A 19211-nucleotide genomic window follows, 5' to 3' on the forward strand; every position below is an offset into this window, starting at 1 on the left:
AGATAATTCTAAAACAACAACAACAACAACACTACCCCCCTTCGGTTTAAACTAAAAGGACACTGACCATGTTCCAAGCGCTCATACTCTGAGTCCAACAGGAAGTTCTTGAAGCGGTTAGAGATGTGATGATAGGCCAGGAACTTCAGATAATACTGATTAAACTCAAACTCCAGAGGATGTTGCTCCAAAATCTGCAAAAACATGAAAAGATGCACAAAGACATTTAGAGGCAGAGAGATAAGGCCAGTGTGTTTGTGTGTGTCTGCGACAGCTGGATCGTGTCCTTGTGTTGTGACTTCCCATCGCTCGAGAGCATAAATGATCAATCAGAAACAGGAAAGAGCCTCTCCTGTCCTTGTGGGGGAAAAGGTCAGTGATATCATCACCGCCAGACACAATCCAGACTGAGCCAGCCGGACTGCAGCTCCATTGTTCCCATGCAGCGGTGCAAGGTGGTCAGAAGCACAAAATATTTGAGGCCACCTGGGTCTATTGGTAAAAACAACAGCTGTTTCAGAGATGAGGCACTTCTATTTTCAGCTCTTGTCCGAATCCTCTCTCCACCCGTTTACAGCTCTCCAGACCCCAGGACCCAAGCCAAACTATCTTAGCTGCCAAGCCTACAGTTTCAAAAGACAAATGAAGAAACTATGTGTTGATGTAAGTGTATGGGAGTGGGTCTGTACAACCCCAGGAGACAGAAAGACCCACAACGCTCTCTAAAGTTAGCATTTCAGGGAGAACACAGGTCTCTGAACCTCGACTTCATTCTTAACTTCACCCCCCCCATTAATTCACCCATTCACTTTCAATCCCTTAAACAGAATTGTTCCCCATGCAGCTCTAAACACGCACTGAACTGTGCAGAGACGAAACATGCAAACACGACAGTTCAGCACTGAGCAATGGGTTCATGGACCATCTGGGCAGCAGCCTCGCTGAACACACACTGTTGCAAAACACTGTTAAAATTACACATCTAGCGTTGTGAATGGCAAAACTAAACCAAATGTATAGATAATGACAGCTGGATTTCTGGCCTTCTTTACCCTCTCGCCTGTTAGGAATGTGATGAGCTCATGAGTATAGTATGAATGATGTGCATTCAGAGGACGGAGGGGAGTCATGTAGAGGGTACAATTCACACCACCTGTGGTGGAAAAAGTGCTGGGGGTAAAGTCACCTGATGCACACAGTCCAAGAACTGCAGGAAGATGGGTGTAAAGCCGCTGCCCTGGCTGCTGGGACTCAGATTGCTCCGCTGGCTGAACTTGTGGCCGAAGGAGAGCCACTCCTTCTCCACCAGCACCTGAAAACCTTCCAAGGTCCGGTAGAAAGGATCGCTCAGCAGCTGCACCAAAGACACCACCTGCAGAGAGAAAGAGAAAAGGTGAGAAATGAAAAGAAAATAAAAAAATAGGAGAATAAAATTTGTCACAGTCAAAGGCATCAAAGATAATTTTGTTGTGGGGTGTGTTTGAGTATGTAGTCATGGTTTTTATGAAAATATATGGCTTGTTATTTTGTAGGAAAAGTATGCAATAAAAAAAATTTGAAAATTAGAATATTTGATTAAAAAAAAAAAAACCTCAGCACACATTTAGCATCCTTTCAAAATCAGAATTCAACGATCTAAAAATGGACCATCCTCCCAAAACACAATGTTTAACTGCTCATCTGCTATCAATAACGTTTATATAACCTTGTAGCGAAGTCTTCAGGCACACTTGAGCTCACACCGCAAAACACCATTTGAGAACCACTTGTCTACACATGCAATATGCTTGGCCTGCTTCCCTACCCATGTCTCCTCCAACACAACTAATGAGCCCTGACACATGTGGAATGAGCGGGAAAAACAGTTCACGGCTTCCTCATGGGGTTTACAAGAACATCCAGCCTTGAGTGGTACAGAAAGCCTCCTGTGGTCCGACGCTGAAATACGCCCTTCAGATTATGGTGAGATTGCAGCAGACGGAGTGGATATGAGAAAGAAGTAAGGCATGCGAGACGAGACAGCATTTTTGTTTTAGACTGAGGCTGAGAGGGAGAAACAAGGTTTAGAAAGAAAGCAAAGCCAGTTCTGCATCCTGTCTGTGGGGTGTCTATGTTCCATGGACAGAGACAGAGCCCGAGCATATGGAGCCCATTTTACTGTGCAAGTTGATCGGGACCTGGCGAGATGGAGCCAGTGACCCGTGGAGAGAGATGCTCTGGGCCGAACACGTGCCTGGCATAGGGGATCCACAAAATGCAATTTTAAACAGCAGCCCACGGCTTAGCAAATATCTGTAAACACATTTCAAGGACACGCATTTGCAACACAAACATGTGCACTTTAACAGGTCGACATGGAAAATATGAGCTAAGAGAGCAAACATTGGATGAAATGCTGAGTGCAGCAGCAAACGGTACTGCAAAACTAATCAGGATCAAACCAGACTTTTTGTTTACATGCCACAAATTCAAAACCGTGAACTTTCGTGATTGAAATCAGCACAAATCGGTGACTTCAGACCTTATCTTTATATACCTCTGCATAATTGGCTCAACAGTGACAAAACTGATTAGCCGAGGAGCTGAAAAGCAGGTGTGGCTGAGTTTGCCAGATTTATGATTCACACATGGCCCATTCAGAAGTGGACTGAAAGGATGCCATGGGTGTCTGTGGAGATTCCCTAAGAACAGTCTTAATCTAGAAATCACATTTAAACTTTCTTAAGTTACTTTTTTTTTATCTTAACATGACACTAGATTAATGATGAGACACAGGAATCAGTGCAGTCATTCCAAACAGTTTGGCTTTTGTCTAAATATCTGTCTATCAGCGCAAAGCACAGTTTATATGTTTCTCTTCATTTTTGCTGTTCTTTTTATGTTCTTGTGACTGTGTTTTTGCTTTCGTTAACTGATGATGAAGAAGAACAAGCAGGGGTTATTCAGTTGCAGTTGCACAAGCTCATTTTAAAAAAAATTGTCAAAATACAATGACCATCAGAGAACATTCCTTTGTCAGTATTTGTACAAATATAATCAAGAGAATTAAACAGAATTAAACAGAATTAAAGCAAATATGTGCCGGTTACTCTCATTGAATTTGTTTTGATTAAATAATGTCCCTTTTAATTGTAAAAAGAGACACTGTAACTGGAATGTTTTATTTTTACCATGTACATTTTTTGTATAAGCTTTAGCTTCTAATCTTTCCAGCACAAGCTTTTGTTACTTTTCATTCATGTATGAATTTTACGTATGTACACATATTAGGTAAACACAATCTGTATCGTTGCATGTTCTCCCCGTACTTGCGTGGGTACTTCAGTTTCCTCCCACAGTCCAAAAATATGCATGTTAGGTTAATTGATGATCTAAAATTGCCCGTAGGTGTGAATGTGAGTGCGAATGGTTGTCTGTCTGCATGTGTCTCTCTGTGGCCCTGAGGTAGACTGGCGACATGCCGTGGGTGTACCCCGCCTCTCACCCGATGAAGCTGGGATAGGGTCCGGCCCCCCGCGACCCAAATAGGGGAAGCGGTCACAGACAATGGATGGATGATCTGTATCGTATGCATTCACCATCTTTGTGTAGTTTTAAAAGGTATGTACTTTACAGTGAAATGATCAATGTGTTCTCGACAATGTTTTTATAAACTGCTATGGTTTTAAATAGTGAAATGTAATGAACAACTCACTTCTTAATACTGTTTCTTTTATGACGTTTCAGTTGCAGTAGAGGACACTAATGAGGAGCTGCATGACACGATGTTTCTACATTACAAATTTAAACTCAAATACATTTTACCATCCTTAGATGTTCGCGCTCTTCTTTTTGAGTTACTCTGCATTAACAGTATTTTTGTATTTTTCCTCACTTGTGCAGTGATGTCCCAGCCATCCTCCAGGCTGAGGAGAACAGATGAGCCGCTGTCCAAAAGCTCCACCAGAATCAATGCCAGCTGCAGGATCCTTTGAAGCTATGGAAGATCAACATATGTCCATGTGAATACATACGCACACAGAGACACACATACAATTAATCCTTGCCATGCATGCATTGCCATGTTTAATCTACTGGTAAATGACTTGTACATTACTGCTCATGTCCACAAGGTTTTCCACACATATTATTTTTGACAGTGATAGCTAACATTTAATGGAAGGACAAAGAATGCGGGGGTCAATCAGATAACCAGCATAAGTGCTCTGCTGTTATCCTCTTCCTATGAATTTGTTTCCCTTGGGAAAACGGCTTCACAGGGGATTTATCCATTAAGTGAATCTGATACACAGGATGAGCAGTAAGAGTGGGCTACTGGGCTGTTCTCACACTAATTTTAAATGTTGACTCTATATAACTTTATTATTGTAAATGTAAAACACTGTGTTTTTTGTCACCTGCAGGATCCATTCAGAGTCCTCCAAGGCTTTGAGGAAAGAGTCCTCCGAGTCAGATGAGGTGGCACTGGGAGCGCACGCTCTCAACAGCTTTTTAAAGGAAGCTTTCACTTGCCGTGTGTCTGCAAAGTCTACTGGCACCAGTTCACAGTTTAGAGCGGAGTCCACTCTAAGACCCTGTAAAAACAGCAGTTGGTGAGCTGATTTTGCTGTTTTTGCTGCAAATCAAATAAAGGAAACTACTACTGCTAATGACTGATGTTGAAAAAAGAGTCAAGGATAACACCTAAACATCTGTGGGCACTATACAGGTGACAGTGTTTGAAAAGGTTGAACAGTGCCTCAGATTCTCACCTCAGAGTAAAAGACACAGACACAGACTCTCCTACTGACACTGATGAAAACTGGCTTTCTCTTAGTTGCATTTATTATAATATAATACATTATATATATTTATTTTCGTTTGATTCAACATGTCAAAGTATTTTATTTTTTTGGCCTGTTGTTAGTTTTGTATTCTAATACAACTAAATTCTAAAATAGCTTTTTTGAAACCTAGGACTTGCTTCTGGACTGCAATGTTAACTTTAGAGCAGAACAATAGTACAGAATTCCAACAGTTTGTGCAGTTGTACCTAATAAAGTGGCCACTAAATAAGTGCATACAACAATATATTAAAACAGTTTATAATGAAACATATTCTCAGGCAGCAGAGAGCGGTTTTCTTTTAATTCTCACCCTTAGATGTGACTTTTCTCCAAAGACATAGAGGGCAGCTTGTTGTTTGAGGAGCTGAGCATGCAGGCTGTGGCCACCTGCGGGGGGCGCTAGATCCTTCCCTGCTAGTCTGGAGCCCAATTCCCCTGTCAGAGGGTGCTGGTTGAGTTTGCTGCTCGAGCGCAGGCTGGCCCACATGCCTGCAAAGACAAAGATGCAAACAACAGTCAGACACATGCGGAAGCTGGTGTGTTCAAATGCCACTGATGTACACATGCCGTCAAACAAACTAAGACTGAATGATGAACAACACATGACATGCAGACTGCGTTTACATGCACAGCTGTACAATGGGAAATATGTAAACACCTTCATTCTTTCAGTTCACCAACAAAGCAGTTGCCTCTGCAGATCTGATGTGTTTAGATATTAGAAGCAGAAGTTGCTGAGATTTCAAGCAAGTGGACAAGTCTAGAAGCCATTTGTCTGAAAACAAGCATGCAATATCTTCCAAACAGCATGAATCACTATGAGGAAGAACTTGAACTTCACTGTAATTACTTTCAGCCTTTCTGAGTTGCTTTTGCATGGCTGTCAGAATAGTGCTAATGTCAGCTACTGCAAACAGGAAAGTTATAGGAGTTTTGACCAAACGGACTCAAATACAATTCATTGAATATCCTTAAATCAATAGGGGTCATAACTCCTGAAAATGGATCAATTTCAAAACCTGTTGGTAAACAATTCCACAGATGTGATTGATTATATTTGTTTAGACCTTACACTGCAAGCTGATGAAAAACTTAACAAGGATGTTGTAGCCTGCTATGATTCAGAAACAAAAAGGTAATAAAACAAAGATTATCACTCGAACAATCGGATTAGTCATTTATATGATTTTTTCCTCTTATGTCAATTAAAATATTTTCCACATTCACAGACTACTGCTTTTTGTTATGCTAAAAGACTATAGGGGGTTCATTTCGAATGAATTATGAGTCGTTGGCCATGACAAACAGATTTGTTTCCTCATCAGTCTGGATCCAGCTCTTGCTGACCACAGTTAGCTCCTCTGAGCCAAGGCATTAACAATAGAAAAGGCCACATTAGAGCAGCCACTATGGTCTGCGGAAAACCACAGCTCCCAGAAGAGCACCCACAAAGTCAGCAATGATTAGTAATGTCTCACAAGGTCTTTGTAAGGGGGCTGCAGCACAGTGCGTTGTGGTTGTGTTTGCATAGGTTAGCAATAGCAAAAGAATTGGAGGATGTGTTAGAGGAATGTTGTAGGAGGACTGGCAGGGCAAAGAGACTGTTTGACGATACCTTGTTGTTCGATTCTCTCCTTACTGGCAGGTTTTTGGTTTGAGTGAGTGAATAGTTTATCTCTGTACTCAAGCACTGGCCAGTTGGTTTATACAGGAAGTAGAGAGAGAGGTTGAGAGTAGGGAGAGGGACATGAAAAAATACATCATGTCAACATCATACACACACCGACAGCTCCACCTACCCCACTAACCATTTCAGATCGCAGAAAAGTCATGCAAATGAAGAGTTACAGCTCATGGTCAAAATCTGGACTGGTTTACATGGTGTGATAGAAAGAAAAATGTTTTAAATGATAAAAAAGGATGGCTGCCACAGCATGCAGAAACATGTCTGCCAATTGTTATGAGTGAAGGTGTGATGACAATGGGCCAGGTTTGCAATGTGTCAGTGTGTAAGGCACAGATGTGACACACTCTTCTCCAGTAAACAGGATGATGACAGCTGAACCGAATAGGTGCAAACACGACTCCCAGCTTGCTCGTCATTTGTTCTTTTCGTAGGTAAAGACAAACTGTTTTCTACATATGTATTCCACTGGATATGCACAGCTGCTGGGGTTGTGTCTCCATTTCTTTTCCAACACTTGCAATTATTTGAGCATTTTTATCGGACGAATGAATTTCAGATCACATCTGAATGAAAAAGAAATCTCCTCTATCGGGATGTCTGTCATTTAAGTGCAAACCTCTGTCTTCAGAAGTTCTAAGAATACAACAGTTTAATGTTTAGCACCTTATCAGGTTGTGATGATACATTCACTCATATTTCTAAAATGTGAGAGTATCGTTTTACAATAAAGATACAATTTTGTGAACTCTCTTCACCACCTTAGGTGACTGGATAATGTTAAAACACTCATGGTGCAATAGATGACTGTAATGGTGATTCATATTATAACTGGCAGCAGGAAGACATGACAGAAGCAAAGGCTCACCTCCTCTGGTAAAGCTGTTGGAGAATGGGACGTCTAAGTGGACAGGAGCCATCTTTGGTATCCTGGATCTCCTTTCACTGCCTGAAGACAATACACAGGAGACTGATTCAGGAAGGTATTTTGTTTTCATACAGTTTCAGCAACAAGTCATAAACAAGACAAGATGACGAATGTGCCCTCAATTCACCTACAGGCCAAGACAAAACTGATTGCAATGATTAGGTATGCCTTTTGGCTCAGTCTGAACTTGTTCTGACACAATAGAAGCGAGCCAAATACAATTTTTCCGTTAACCTGATCTGGGCAATTGTAGTGCACATGATGCTTAAATAATGACTAACCAAAATGCAGAGAATCTGCCAGTATTTGAGCATCCTGGACACAGTGTTAGCCGAGTACAGTTTACAGTATGTTGTTCAGTATGTTCAGGATGTAGGCAGGAGGGCATACAGTCAGAGGAGATGAATGGGCCGTGCAGCGACCCCAGGTTGTCCTTTGATTCTTTCATAACCTTTTATTGTACAAATTTCCTTCCAAATGGTACCAAATATCAAACACATTACTTCTCCTTCAAAGTTTCTCTCTCTGTGTCTCACACACACACACAGGCATATATACAACTTGGTGAAAAACAAATGCTGACCAGAGCAAAGAGGTAAAGGAAGAGAACGACTGCCTGATGGAGTAAAAAAATAAAAAAAAAACAGAGCTGAAGTGACCAAAAATAAATTTGAAGACTGCAAGTGTGCAGTTTTTCTCTTTATCAGAAAACATGAACTCTATGTGGCTTTTGTCCTTCGCAAGTAAACTAGGTCTTTTCCCACGACAGAGCCAAGGCCATAGCAAATAAAATTAAACTCAGGTGGGAGCACCAGAGCTCATGATGTAGCTGCCATTCGAGGGAATTAATGCCCAGAGTTAAGCATTACAGGCACTGCTTACTATCTCCCTGCAGGCTCCACCAATCCAACAGTTATAATGATATTGTTATGGTCTGGGTAAAGCGGCGTTCACGTCTAATGGAAGTTATTATATTTATCAGTTTTTGACATGACGACTAATCGGATGAATTCCCTAGACATATTATTAATTTATCCCTCCTGCCAAACAACATGGGCTTGAGGTAATTTGGAAATAATGACTGTGGGTTGCAGAAACACTGGCAAATCAAGAGTTTTACAATTGTGAACTATATAATATGTAGGTGACAATTAGCATAAACTATGCTGTACAGTTTGTCTGATGGGACAAATTTACCGACAGTCTTCTTTACAATCCAAAAGTAGTTTACATGTTGCAAACTATTAAATATGATAACCACAGTATTATGTCAACACAGCATAAGGTCAGGGTGTGGGTTGGGGTCAGTCAATCCAGGTGAAGAAAACAAGGTATGTGTGGAGCCTGAGGCCACAGAATGTTCTACACCAGTTTTAACAGACCTTTCTCACGCCCAACACTTTGGCTTGTCAAGAAGATGTTCAATTGATAACACTGATGGCTGCAGGTCATTTAGTTGTTTGGTTTCAGGCTCACTGGGCTTAATGGGGCACTTAAAGTGAAGGGATCATTAATGTTTTACTTACATCCTTGTTTCTCCTGTTTTGAGCAGTCAAAATGTCTGGTTGTTTTTCAGAGATCTAAAACTTTCAGTTATAAATGTCCACTAATTGAAATCAAAGTAAAACCTTATTATCAGCCGTGGAATGTACCTGGCGAGAGGCCTGCAAGGGAGCGGTTAGACAGGGTGTCTTTTCCATTTATTTTGAAGTAGACAGGGATGGAGTCCAGGATGGCTTGCAGATACTTCTCTTGTTCAAGACTACTCGAAGAATCTGAGGATGAGGCAGGGGCTAAAGGCAGAAGACAGCCATTAACTTAGGCACAAAATACTGATCATAAAGACCACAGTTCCTAAACTTTATGGGAAAATCATTAAAAGCTTTTCAGTCAAGCGTCTGTGTATTTGAGAAGCACAGCTGGTTAAAGAGTGAATTATGAGATGCATATTAATGTCATGAACTTAAGCTCAGTAAAGTTCAAAGTCCATTCACCTGCTAATAATTAGCTATGGTCTAACTACTGCGACTAAACCAATGTTGAATTTAGAAGAAACAAACTGTCATCACCATTTATTATAATTATTAATATGTATTTATTTCTACTTGTTAACAATTGTCAGTGACCATATAAATGCTGTTCCTCTCCGTAAGTTTCGAGAATAAAAGCTCCAAGCTTATATGGACCCTCACTACTGAGGCACACCTGTTGAGGAGGGGTTCTGTGACTTGAACAATCCCACCACACTCTTGCCATAGAAGCCTCCTGAGCGGAGCAGGACGGCTTTGGTGCGAGGGTGTTTCCAGCACACAACAGGCAGACGGTTGTGTCTGTAGCAGCGGGCCACTTTTTGTAAACTGTTGTCCTGTACTGCCTGAGGAACCACCAGCAGTCCTGGATAACTGACAGAAAGACAAGACAGAAATCTCAAACACACCACATTTACAAAAAAAAGAATGTCAACCCTTAGGGCTACTGCAAAGCAATTTGCTCACACAACTACTGTAAAACAAGACACAAAAATGCCGCTGAATAAATGTTCTCTTGCATTTTTTTTTGTCCTTTCAGCTTTTCCTCTGAGTACAGGGTTGCCACAGAGGTCCGCATGTTGATTTGTGCCGAGTGCCCGATCATGCCCCTTCTGTAAGAGGAGCTCACAGCATGAGAGGAGGGCAGTCTGGGTGTTTAGGACGCAGAGAACCGATGTTGGCTCTGACCTCCTTGACATAGATGATATGGAGGAAGAGGGGGATCACTCCACCTTCCCGGCCCAGCAATCAAGAGCTTCTAGAGGCATTGATGCTGCTCTCAGAGTGGACAGCAACCTGTATGAGGTGTGTAAGCGAGTTGCATCCAAATTGGGAATACCGTGGCCGGCAGCAAAAGACGCTCAAGGGGCGGAGCTTATCTGCATTGCAAAATTGATCGCCTCACTGCTTCCATTATCCAGAGAATATACAAATATGTAGCCCAGACTGTGTGCTTTCCTAATGCAGTTACACTGGTGTCTGCATACCAGGCAGAGATCCTGGAGGACAGGGGTCGCCAGCTGGACTCAGGGTCTCCTAACCCTGCTCTTTGGGGTAATGTCTGTATTGTAAATGTCGTCATATTACGCTCTTCCAGGGGGGCGGTCCACGGCTCTGGTCGAGTGATGCGGCTGACAGTCTAAGGTGAGAGAGCCCTCTGGCTAAACCTGTCAGGTTTAAGTGATGCCGCTTACAATCCCACAAAGGGTTTTTGTGGTTCAGCTTTGGAAGAGATGCAAGAAACCAGCATTTCTGCAACCAGGCACACAGCCGAGGGCTGAGTGCAAAAACAAAATAAAACATTGTCATGCTCCTCTGTCCCCACCAGAGGGAGTTTGTACCTTTCAGAAGGGGGGACTTCTTCCAGGTGCGCGACAGCGGCTTGCAGGCACAGTCCACCAATGGGTTTTGCTCCACAGTCTCTTATAGCTACAGACTACAATTTGCTGTGAAACCACTGAATTTCAATAGTGTACTGGTTTCAGTAGTGGGGACAAAGCCCAAGTCTTAGAAGACGAAATCATATCCCTATTTAAACAAATAGGCAATCCGAACTGTCCCGAGAGAGGAAGCTCATCTGGGTTTTTACTCCCTGTACTTACTCATTCCAAAGAAAGGCGACTCTTCTCTGAGCCCCAATCGACATCTTCGTGTATTAAATACACACCTAAGAAAATACACACTGAGAATGTTAACACACAAGGTGCTCTGTTGCTCCATCCGCCGAATGATTGGATTGTAAAAATCGATCTCTCTAATGCATATTTTCACATCGCCATTTACCCAGCACACAGACAATATCTGAGGTTTAGCTATCAAGGCACAGCCTATGAGTATCAGGCCATCCTATTCGGCTTGTCACTAGCCCTGAGTGTGTGGAGGTACCCCTGTCTCCGCTGAGACAGGCCCCAGTCATATCTGTTGTGCATTTACGGTGCTGACTTCTTGTCCAGAGGAAATCCCATGTACAGGGAATGGAGTCTTTAACCACAGGTGGTGGAACAGATTTGTAGATCTCTTTGCCTGAAAACACTCACTGTCCACAGTTCTTCTCCCTATCAGGCACGAACGCCCCCTTGGTGATAGATGCTCTAACATTCCCATGGCCGAGCATCCTACTGTTCTACATCCAACTGCTTTCTTTCCTCTCAGCTTAATTCCCCTGACACTATCCAGAGTGAGGTAGCAGGGCTTGTCTCTAATTTTAATAGCTCCTCATTGGCCATCTGACCACTGGATAGCAGAGATAAATCTGCTGCTAGCAGACGAAGCGTGGCCCCTATCTGTACGGAGAGACCACCTGTTCCAGGCTAGTGGGGAAATCTCTCATCCTCACCCAGATCAGGTTGCTCTCTGGGTCTGGCACATGAAAGTAGGAACCTGAATGCAGCAGGCCTAAAATGCCAGAAATGCCGCCACGGCAGACAAGCTGTTAGTCTAATGGGTCACTCCTCACAGGGGCAAGCCTGAAGCACAGCTAGACCTGTCTGTCACTTACAGACGTGGTTTCATTGGAGCTTTGTTCAAGGCGAATCTCATAGTGAACAACCTGTGTTTCACTAGTGTTATCAAAGAGCCAGGGATTACATTAAGTAACCCAATGTTTTTGTCTACCCGACTGAATTTTTATCGACATGCCTCAATAGATTAGTCAAACATTGATCTGCCAGGTGAAGGAAGACTCCTCAGTTTTACTATTTGAGAAACTGAGGTTTGAAAGGTTCCAGCAGAGCCACACATCTTGGAAACCAATGCACTCAACAGTGCTGCACTGTAATTAGCAGAATCAGGACTGACCAGCTGGTTTCTGAACTTAGTGCATTGCATGGTAGAAGCTTAAGCTATATAAGTAGCAGCACATATCCAGCCTACGAGTTGGTTTACCTGCGGCAGAGGGAGTAGAGTCTGTTCACAGCTGTGACCCTGAACTGCTCGCCTGACTTCGAGCGAGATGAGCTGGTGGTAATGGTGCCCAGTCCTAGACGCTGGTAGTCTCGGAAACACGACTGCTCCACCAGCTGCTCCATGGTGGACTTCTCTGATGCTCGTAAGGTGCTGCTGGGTGGAGGCTCACCATCATCTGAGACTTAAAAAACACATGCATTAAATGCATTAATTAAAATTTGATATCTTCTTCCAAACTTTGTTTATTCAGATTTCCATTTCTCTCACTTGAAATGTCATCCTCTTCATGCCAGGTCATTCTGCTGCCTCTGTCATTCTTCTTCATTGTGCTCTGGCTGCCACGGCCCATTGTGATCTTTCCTGCCCTCTTTGCTCCCTTGACAATAGTTTTGGATAGTGTTCTGTAAAAATTTCACAGTACAAATAATTTGCTGTTTTGCGGTTTTCAGCATTTCCAGAGATAAAAAAGCAGATGAGTCATGTAATTATTGATATAGCTCAGCTTTTATCTTTTTTGTAATTCACAAAATTAGAACCAATGTAGTGGAATTTTCTCTATACAAAGCTGCAAATCAAACCTGAAGCCAGTGTTCCTCTCTTTTTGCTTTGGGAGAATTAGTTGAGGTACTGTTTGTCCTGCAGCAAATGCAAACGAGCTGAAGATGGACTGTGGGTAGCGGATCCTCTGGAGGTGTTTCCTGAAAATCTCCACCATCTCTGAGCTCACCTCCTCATCAAAAGCCACTTTTATTAGCTATAAACAGACATTGTTAAAAACACTTTATTTAACTGACACACAACTGACCACATTCACATTGGATTTTAACTCCGTTTGAATCCAAACGTGTTGAAGTCATCTTTCAATGCAGGCAGAATCTCATGGGTCAGAGAAGTGTTTATTTCTGATAAAACTCCTTACTCTTTTACGCCCAAACATTTGCTAAAGTGCGCAGCACTGTAACTTCCACATCTAACACAAGATTGGTTAAACAGCTCACGTATTCTTTTCACAATACACACACACACACCAACACATTCCAGCGAATGTTGAAGCACAACAAAAATAAAGAGATGTCCTCACAAGCCAAGTGTCCTAGACTCCAAGAATACAGTACTTTCAGCGTCCGTAGTAGTAAAATGATAGGAATGAACCATAAAAAGTTTTAGAGCACTACGACCAAAAACTAAAACATATGGTTGGCTGAAACTATTTTTTTCTTTTTGATTCCAAAAATTTGATTCATATTATGAAACACGAGACAGTGTTGTTTATAAAAGATATTCCACAATCAATGTTAATTGACCTCTAATGTATTTTTGCAGTTTAAATTAATGTAACGACAAGCCTACAGAGGATAAGAGATCACTGGTTTCTTATGCATGAAACCTAGAAGCAGTTGCTCAACAGGTGTTTTTAGCTAAAACCTCAGATAAGTCACCTTAAAGATAATGTATGCAACTTTTTTCAAAATGATTTCACACTAAAAAACCTATTATATTATATATATTGTGGAGAAATTCTGTGGAAGCCTGTAGCAGACTCAGAACAGCACTTGCAACACTACAGAGAAGTAGTGAAGGTTTTTGAACAAGGCTTGCACTTCTAACTTATTAGACAAGGCAAAAACGCGTGTGTCACATTCTGATGTGAAAGTGTGCAATGCAAAAAAATCTATGAGACGTTTTTTTCAGCCTCATGGCTTGACTCCCAAACGATGGATGTTGTAGCTTTAGCTAAAACACACTGCACTGTGTTGATCTAAGTGTTTAACATTTTAGGTGACCTCAGTCCACACTGGACTTCTATGAGAGTTCTGTGCGTTTCAGCGTCTACCTGAAATGATGCAGAGCGGAGCTGCAGGCCTTCCTTCATGTTTTGCGGCAGCTGGTTCTGGATGTTGATCTTCTTCTCTTTGGTTAACGTGGAAACTGGGAAAGCCCTCATGACTGCTTGCTCTCCCACTGGAAAAATACAGGAACAAAGACAAGTAACACATTAATGACATATTTACTCCAAGATGTTAATGACACGCCACTAATAACTTCCATTTTTATTATTTTTCGGGGCGAGATGAGGAACAGCAATTTTCATTAAAACATAAAATTGGCTGATAAATACAGAAGTATATTTTTCTTATCATTTCATAAAAGTGTTGCTGACCAAGAGGATCATGGGGGATGCCTTTGAAGATTATGCGGTACGTCGTGAGAAAGAGGGCTCCCTCTGCTGGCAGGATATGTGGGCCCCCCGAGAGGCCTCCAGTGGCTTCCTCCCTTCCGTCAGGGTCCAAAAGTACCCGCAACCCTTCTGAAACCAGTTCCTCTCCAGGAAGCAATGCTGGACGCAGTATCTTAGACTGATGGAAAGGAAAGGAAAGGAAAAAACACAAAATAACATACTGTGCAAACCTTACCTGTCTATGGATATATCTTAGCTTAAATATAGCCATATTTTCTTGACAGTTAGATACTCACAATGATGAACACAGCTGTAACATTTACGTCAGTGAATCAGATTTTAAAAGCCAGAACATCAATTTATCGTTATAATGCCAAATCAGATCACCACATGACCTCGCTGAACAAATTTAAGCTTCACATGCACGTCATCAAAAACACACACTTTGCAAGCACACAAAGCATTAGATAGCATTCTACAAAAACCCTGCCAACAAAAACAAATTCTCTCTCTGTAGAGACCGATTTACCATTTCAACCCTCCAAGAAAAACTCCTGATCTGTTTTTGAAGTAAAACTCTTTTGCTTATCCAATTTATTGAACTGATATCCACTGGTTTTCACTCCATAATTTTGAACTTTAAACACAGGAACCTGTGGAACTGTTTTTAATTCCTTTCAAAATTAGCTGTGCAGCTCTGTGCCCACAATAAAGGGTTTTATTCTACGTAAGTGCTGCAATTCTTTATACCTTTATTATGCTGACTTATTTAAAATGAAGTCATGAATAACTATAGGTACTGATAAGGTTTAATCTTTAGCCTGTGAAATGTGTTCAGATGTTACTTTAAAAAAAAAAAACATATACTGTAAATGCAGCATCTCTTTAAATCCTTTAATATTCTATGTGGGTCCGGGATTGGTTTCTGTTTAAACACAATTTCAAAGAAGACATCTTCAGAGAAAAGAAGAAGGGGAAATGGCATGTGGATTGTATAATATGCAATACTAGGGTGGTGCACGCATTTCAGAGCTTTCTTACCAGAAGTGATTACAATGTCGTAAAAGTATGAATTAGTATAACTGTCAGTAACGGTCAAGCCTGCATCCTGTGTTGCTTCAGCTCCGTGCGGCCAAAGCTATTAAAGAAAAACTCAGGTGTTTCACTGTCACAACTAGGAACGAGGAGGGACATCAGATAATTCACAGCATTTCCTATTAGGCCATAGCTGGCCTGGGGGCAGTTCAGGTCTAGGCAGGAGATAATAAGAGCATGTCGAATCTGTCCTTGAATATACAACAAGACCAAGCGGACAGCTCTTCTGCACCTAATTACTGCTGTGGAATCAGCTTCAAATGCACCATAAACGCATTCATTGTTTTCTTCTTGGTGTTACTCCTACCCTTGCTACTATTTTTCTGGCTTGTTGTGAATCCAGAGTCTATGATTTTTTTTAACACGGTAACAGTAATTTTGGCGTGCTGCTTACGGTTAGCGGTCCAGGACAGAAGGTTTATCCAACACGTAAAAAGTATGAGAAATTTAGCCACAAAGTGCAGCAGACAGACTGCTCACCGTAGTCTCCAGGTTGCTCCCAAGGCAGCACTGGCATGATGTTTGTCTGTGTGTATGAGTGTGTGCAAGAGTGAATTACTAAGGGCTGGCAGACATAGAGCACAGCAAATGGTAGAAGATGAAACTGTGATAATGACTGGAAACGAAATGAGATTGTCGAAGGACATGCTAGGAGTACATACTACAGTACAATTAGAGAACTTAAACTAAAAATGAATTAAAATTAAATTCTTTTTTTTGCATAAGCATGCCGCTATTAGTGGGTAAAACAATGTTTTACTGTAGTTCAACACAGACAAAAATTTTACTCATATGTTCAAGTCAGGATGTCCTAAACATAAAATCATAATACACCAAGAATAAAGTCAAATATTTTTAGTAATTATTAGTTAAATATATTTAAAATAAGTCAGAATATTGTGATATTAAAGTCTTGCAAAATTTGCAATACTCTTGGAATATGCATTCCTATGTTATGTTGAAAGCATTTTTCTTAGAAACTCACAGCAATTTTCCCAGTATATCGCAACTTTATTCTTAGAATGCTCTTCGTTCTCAGAATAATCTAGTAATAATCTTCTCAGAATATCTGAAATGCTAAACTGCTATACCAAAATATTTCATATCCTTGTAACTATTCCTTATTCACAAAAGCAACTAACTCTCCTGTATTAGACTATACTCACTATATTACTATCATAGCCTACTGCTCAACTTCATTCTCAACTACTTGTGAATGTGTGAAATTATTAAATGTCCCTAAAAACAAACGTAGACTAAAATGTCAGTAGTTGTATTGAGTATAATTGAGTATAATTTGAGTATAATTTGAGTATAAAGCAGCTCTCACCTTCTGAATGGGAGGCAACCTCCTGCTCTCCCTGTGAACTGCCTCTAGAGCCTCCATCTGCATAGCTACAATGCCTGGGGGTCAGACGTTGCAGTCAGTTACCATATGTACACACACAAGTTTACACACAGAGGTGGTACAGAGGATAACATGCGTATACACACATATGCAGAGTGTGTATTTTAGGGGCATTTAAAGGGTCAGGAGTTAATGAGCTCAAATGCCAAGTTTTAAAAGCTGAGTGAATTAGGGCAGAGTCAGATGGTGAATGAACACGGTGAGTGCTGTACCTGGGATCATGCTGTGCAGGCTCTTGATGTGCTCCTGGGTTACCCCGCTCTCTGTGCACACCTTGTCGATGAAGCGGGCGACAAACCTCACCACAGAGTTGGCCATGTCGCTATTCTCCGAGTCCTCAAAACCACTTTCTGTATCAAAGCTGTCTGCCACACTGCCTGCAATGCTGCAAAACACACATGATGACAGATTGAAAACGAGAAAGGCCACCATATCCAGGAGGATAGCTAATCTGAAATCTGAGATTTGTGTGCGGACACAAATAGAATTGAAGACGGACTGTGATAAAGAGCAGTGAAGGCGAGTGATTTTCAGGCTGGTGTGAGCTAAGTGTTGATGCCTGGATCACTCAAGACTCGTTTAGCTAAAGAGAATGCTTCACATAAGATGGTGATGCAACCTTCCTTCTGGATGCACAAACAGTGAATGATGAGATCCAAATGTCCTCTGTGAGAAATAAACAAGTCTAGGGCAAAAATGGAAGAGAAAGGGACAAAATTTCCACAAAAACAAATTCTTGGCCGCGGCATTTGTCAACTCAATAGAATTAGAAGAAACAAAACTAAAAATAGAAAGAAAAAAGTAACATTGTGTTCTTGTGACTAATAAAATGTGAAATTTGGGAACGTAAGGTTTAATAAAGCCCATATACTGTGCATTACAAAATACAAACATAATTCAAAAAGAGTTGGGATGATGTATAAAACGAAAAAAACAGAATGCAATGATTTGCAAATCTAATCAACCCATATTTTATTCACAATAGAACATAAACAACATATCAGATGTTGAAAATGAGATAATTAACTATTTAATGGAATATATTAGCTCATTTTGGATTTGATGGCAACAACACATCTCAGAAAAGTTGAAACAGGGGCAGCAAAAAACACTTCCAGAAATCACAAATGTGAATTGTGCAATCCACAAATGTAAGTTAAAGCTGTATCATGCAAAGCAAAAGCCACATGTGAACCCGATCCAAAAACGCCGTTGTTTTCTCTGGGCCAAAGCTCATTTAAACTGGTGTGAGGCAAAATACAAAACTGTCATGTGGTGAGATGAATCAAAATTTGAAATTCTTTTTGAAAACCATGGATGCTGTGTCCTGCGGACTTTTTATCAGTGGACAGTTCAAAAGCCTGCATTTCTGATGCTATGGGGGTGCATTAGTGCTTATGGTGTGGGCAGCTTACACATCTGGAATGATGCCATCAATGAAGAAAGTACTTAGAGCATTTAGAGCAACACATGCTCCCATCCACACAACGTCTCTTTCAGGGAAGGTCTTGTATATTTCAGCAAGACAATGATAAACCACATGCTGCATCCAGCACAACAACATGGCTTTACAGGAGAAGAGTCCAGGTGCAGAACTGGCCTGCCTGCAGTCCAGACCTTTCACTAATAGCACACATTTCCCACATCATCAAACGAAAAATCCAGCAACAAAGGCCCAGGACTGTTGAGCAGCTAGAACCCTGCATCAGATACAAATGGGACAACATTCGTCTCATAAAACTCCATCAATTGGTCTCCTCACTTCAAAGACATTTACAGACATTTGGTAAAAGAAAAGGCGTTGTTTATGTTTTATTGTTAATAAAATATGGTTTGATGAGATTTGCAAATGATTGAAATGTGTTTTTATTTATGTTTTAAACATCATCCCAACTTCTTTTGAATTGGGGTTCTAATTTATATTAATAATAACAATAGGTTCTTCTGACTATTTTTTTAAGAAAGCCCAATTTGGAAGATTATTGTGGCTCGGACCTTCACAATTCTAAGAAATTACATACTTGGGGGATCTTCCCAGATTTATTTTACTCTACAGTTACTGCCGAGTACAGGAAATCACTTCCCTTATTTTGTTTAGTTTGGGTGAGTACATTATATCCCCATTAACGATACCCTGAGGGTTTTAAACTTCCCAAC

The 19211-nt window shown here is 41.1% G+C and overlaps 1 protein-coding gene across 2 annotated transcripts in view; it reads right to left on the reverse strand.

The window, feature by feature from the left end:
* The window catches only part of sbf2 (SET binding factor 2), an 81969-nt gene that overhangs the window by 5027 nt on the left and 57731 nt on the right, over nt 1-19211 (reverse strand). Inside the window, exons 20-35 of one of the 2 annotated variants that reach the window (XM_067496458.1) lie at nt 17267-17439; nt 16977-17050; nt 14534-14729; nt 14207-14334; nt 12951-13126; nt 12640-12773; nt 12352-12553; nt 9644-9840; nt 9091-9231; nt 7379-7459; nt 6442-6516; nt 5137-5315; nt 4398-4574; nt 3875-3976; nt 1187-1372; nt 68-194 (exon numbers count right to left, since the gene is read on the reverse strand). In XM_067496458.1, the coding sequence (XP_067352559.1) occupies nt 68-194; nt 1187-1372; nt 3875-3976; nt 4398-4574; nt 5137-5315; nt 6442-6516; nt 7379-7459; nt 9091-9231; nt 9644-9840; nt 12352-12553; nt 12640-12773; nt 12951-13126; nt 14207-14334; nt 14534-14729; nt 16977-17050; nt 17267-17439 (2348 nt within the window). The remainder of the gene's footprint in view (nt 1-67; nt 195-1186; nt 1373-3874; nt 3977-4397; nt 4575-5136; nt 5316-6441; nt 6517-7378; nt 7460-9090; nt 9232-9643; nt 9841-12351; nt 12554-12639; nt 12774-12950; nt 13127-14206; nt 14335-14533; nt 14730-16976; nt 17051-17266; nt 17440-19211) is intronic. The other variant, XM_067496459.1, reaches the window with a different exon arrangement.

Source organism: Channa argus, chromosome 2, assembly GCF_033026475.1.
Source record: "Channa argus isolate prfri chromosome 2, Channa argus male v1.0, whole genome shotgun sequence".
NCBI lineage: Eukaryota > Metazoa > Chordata > Actinopteri > Anabantiformes > Channidae > Channa > Channa argus.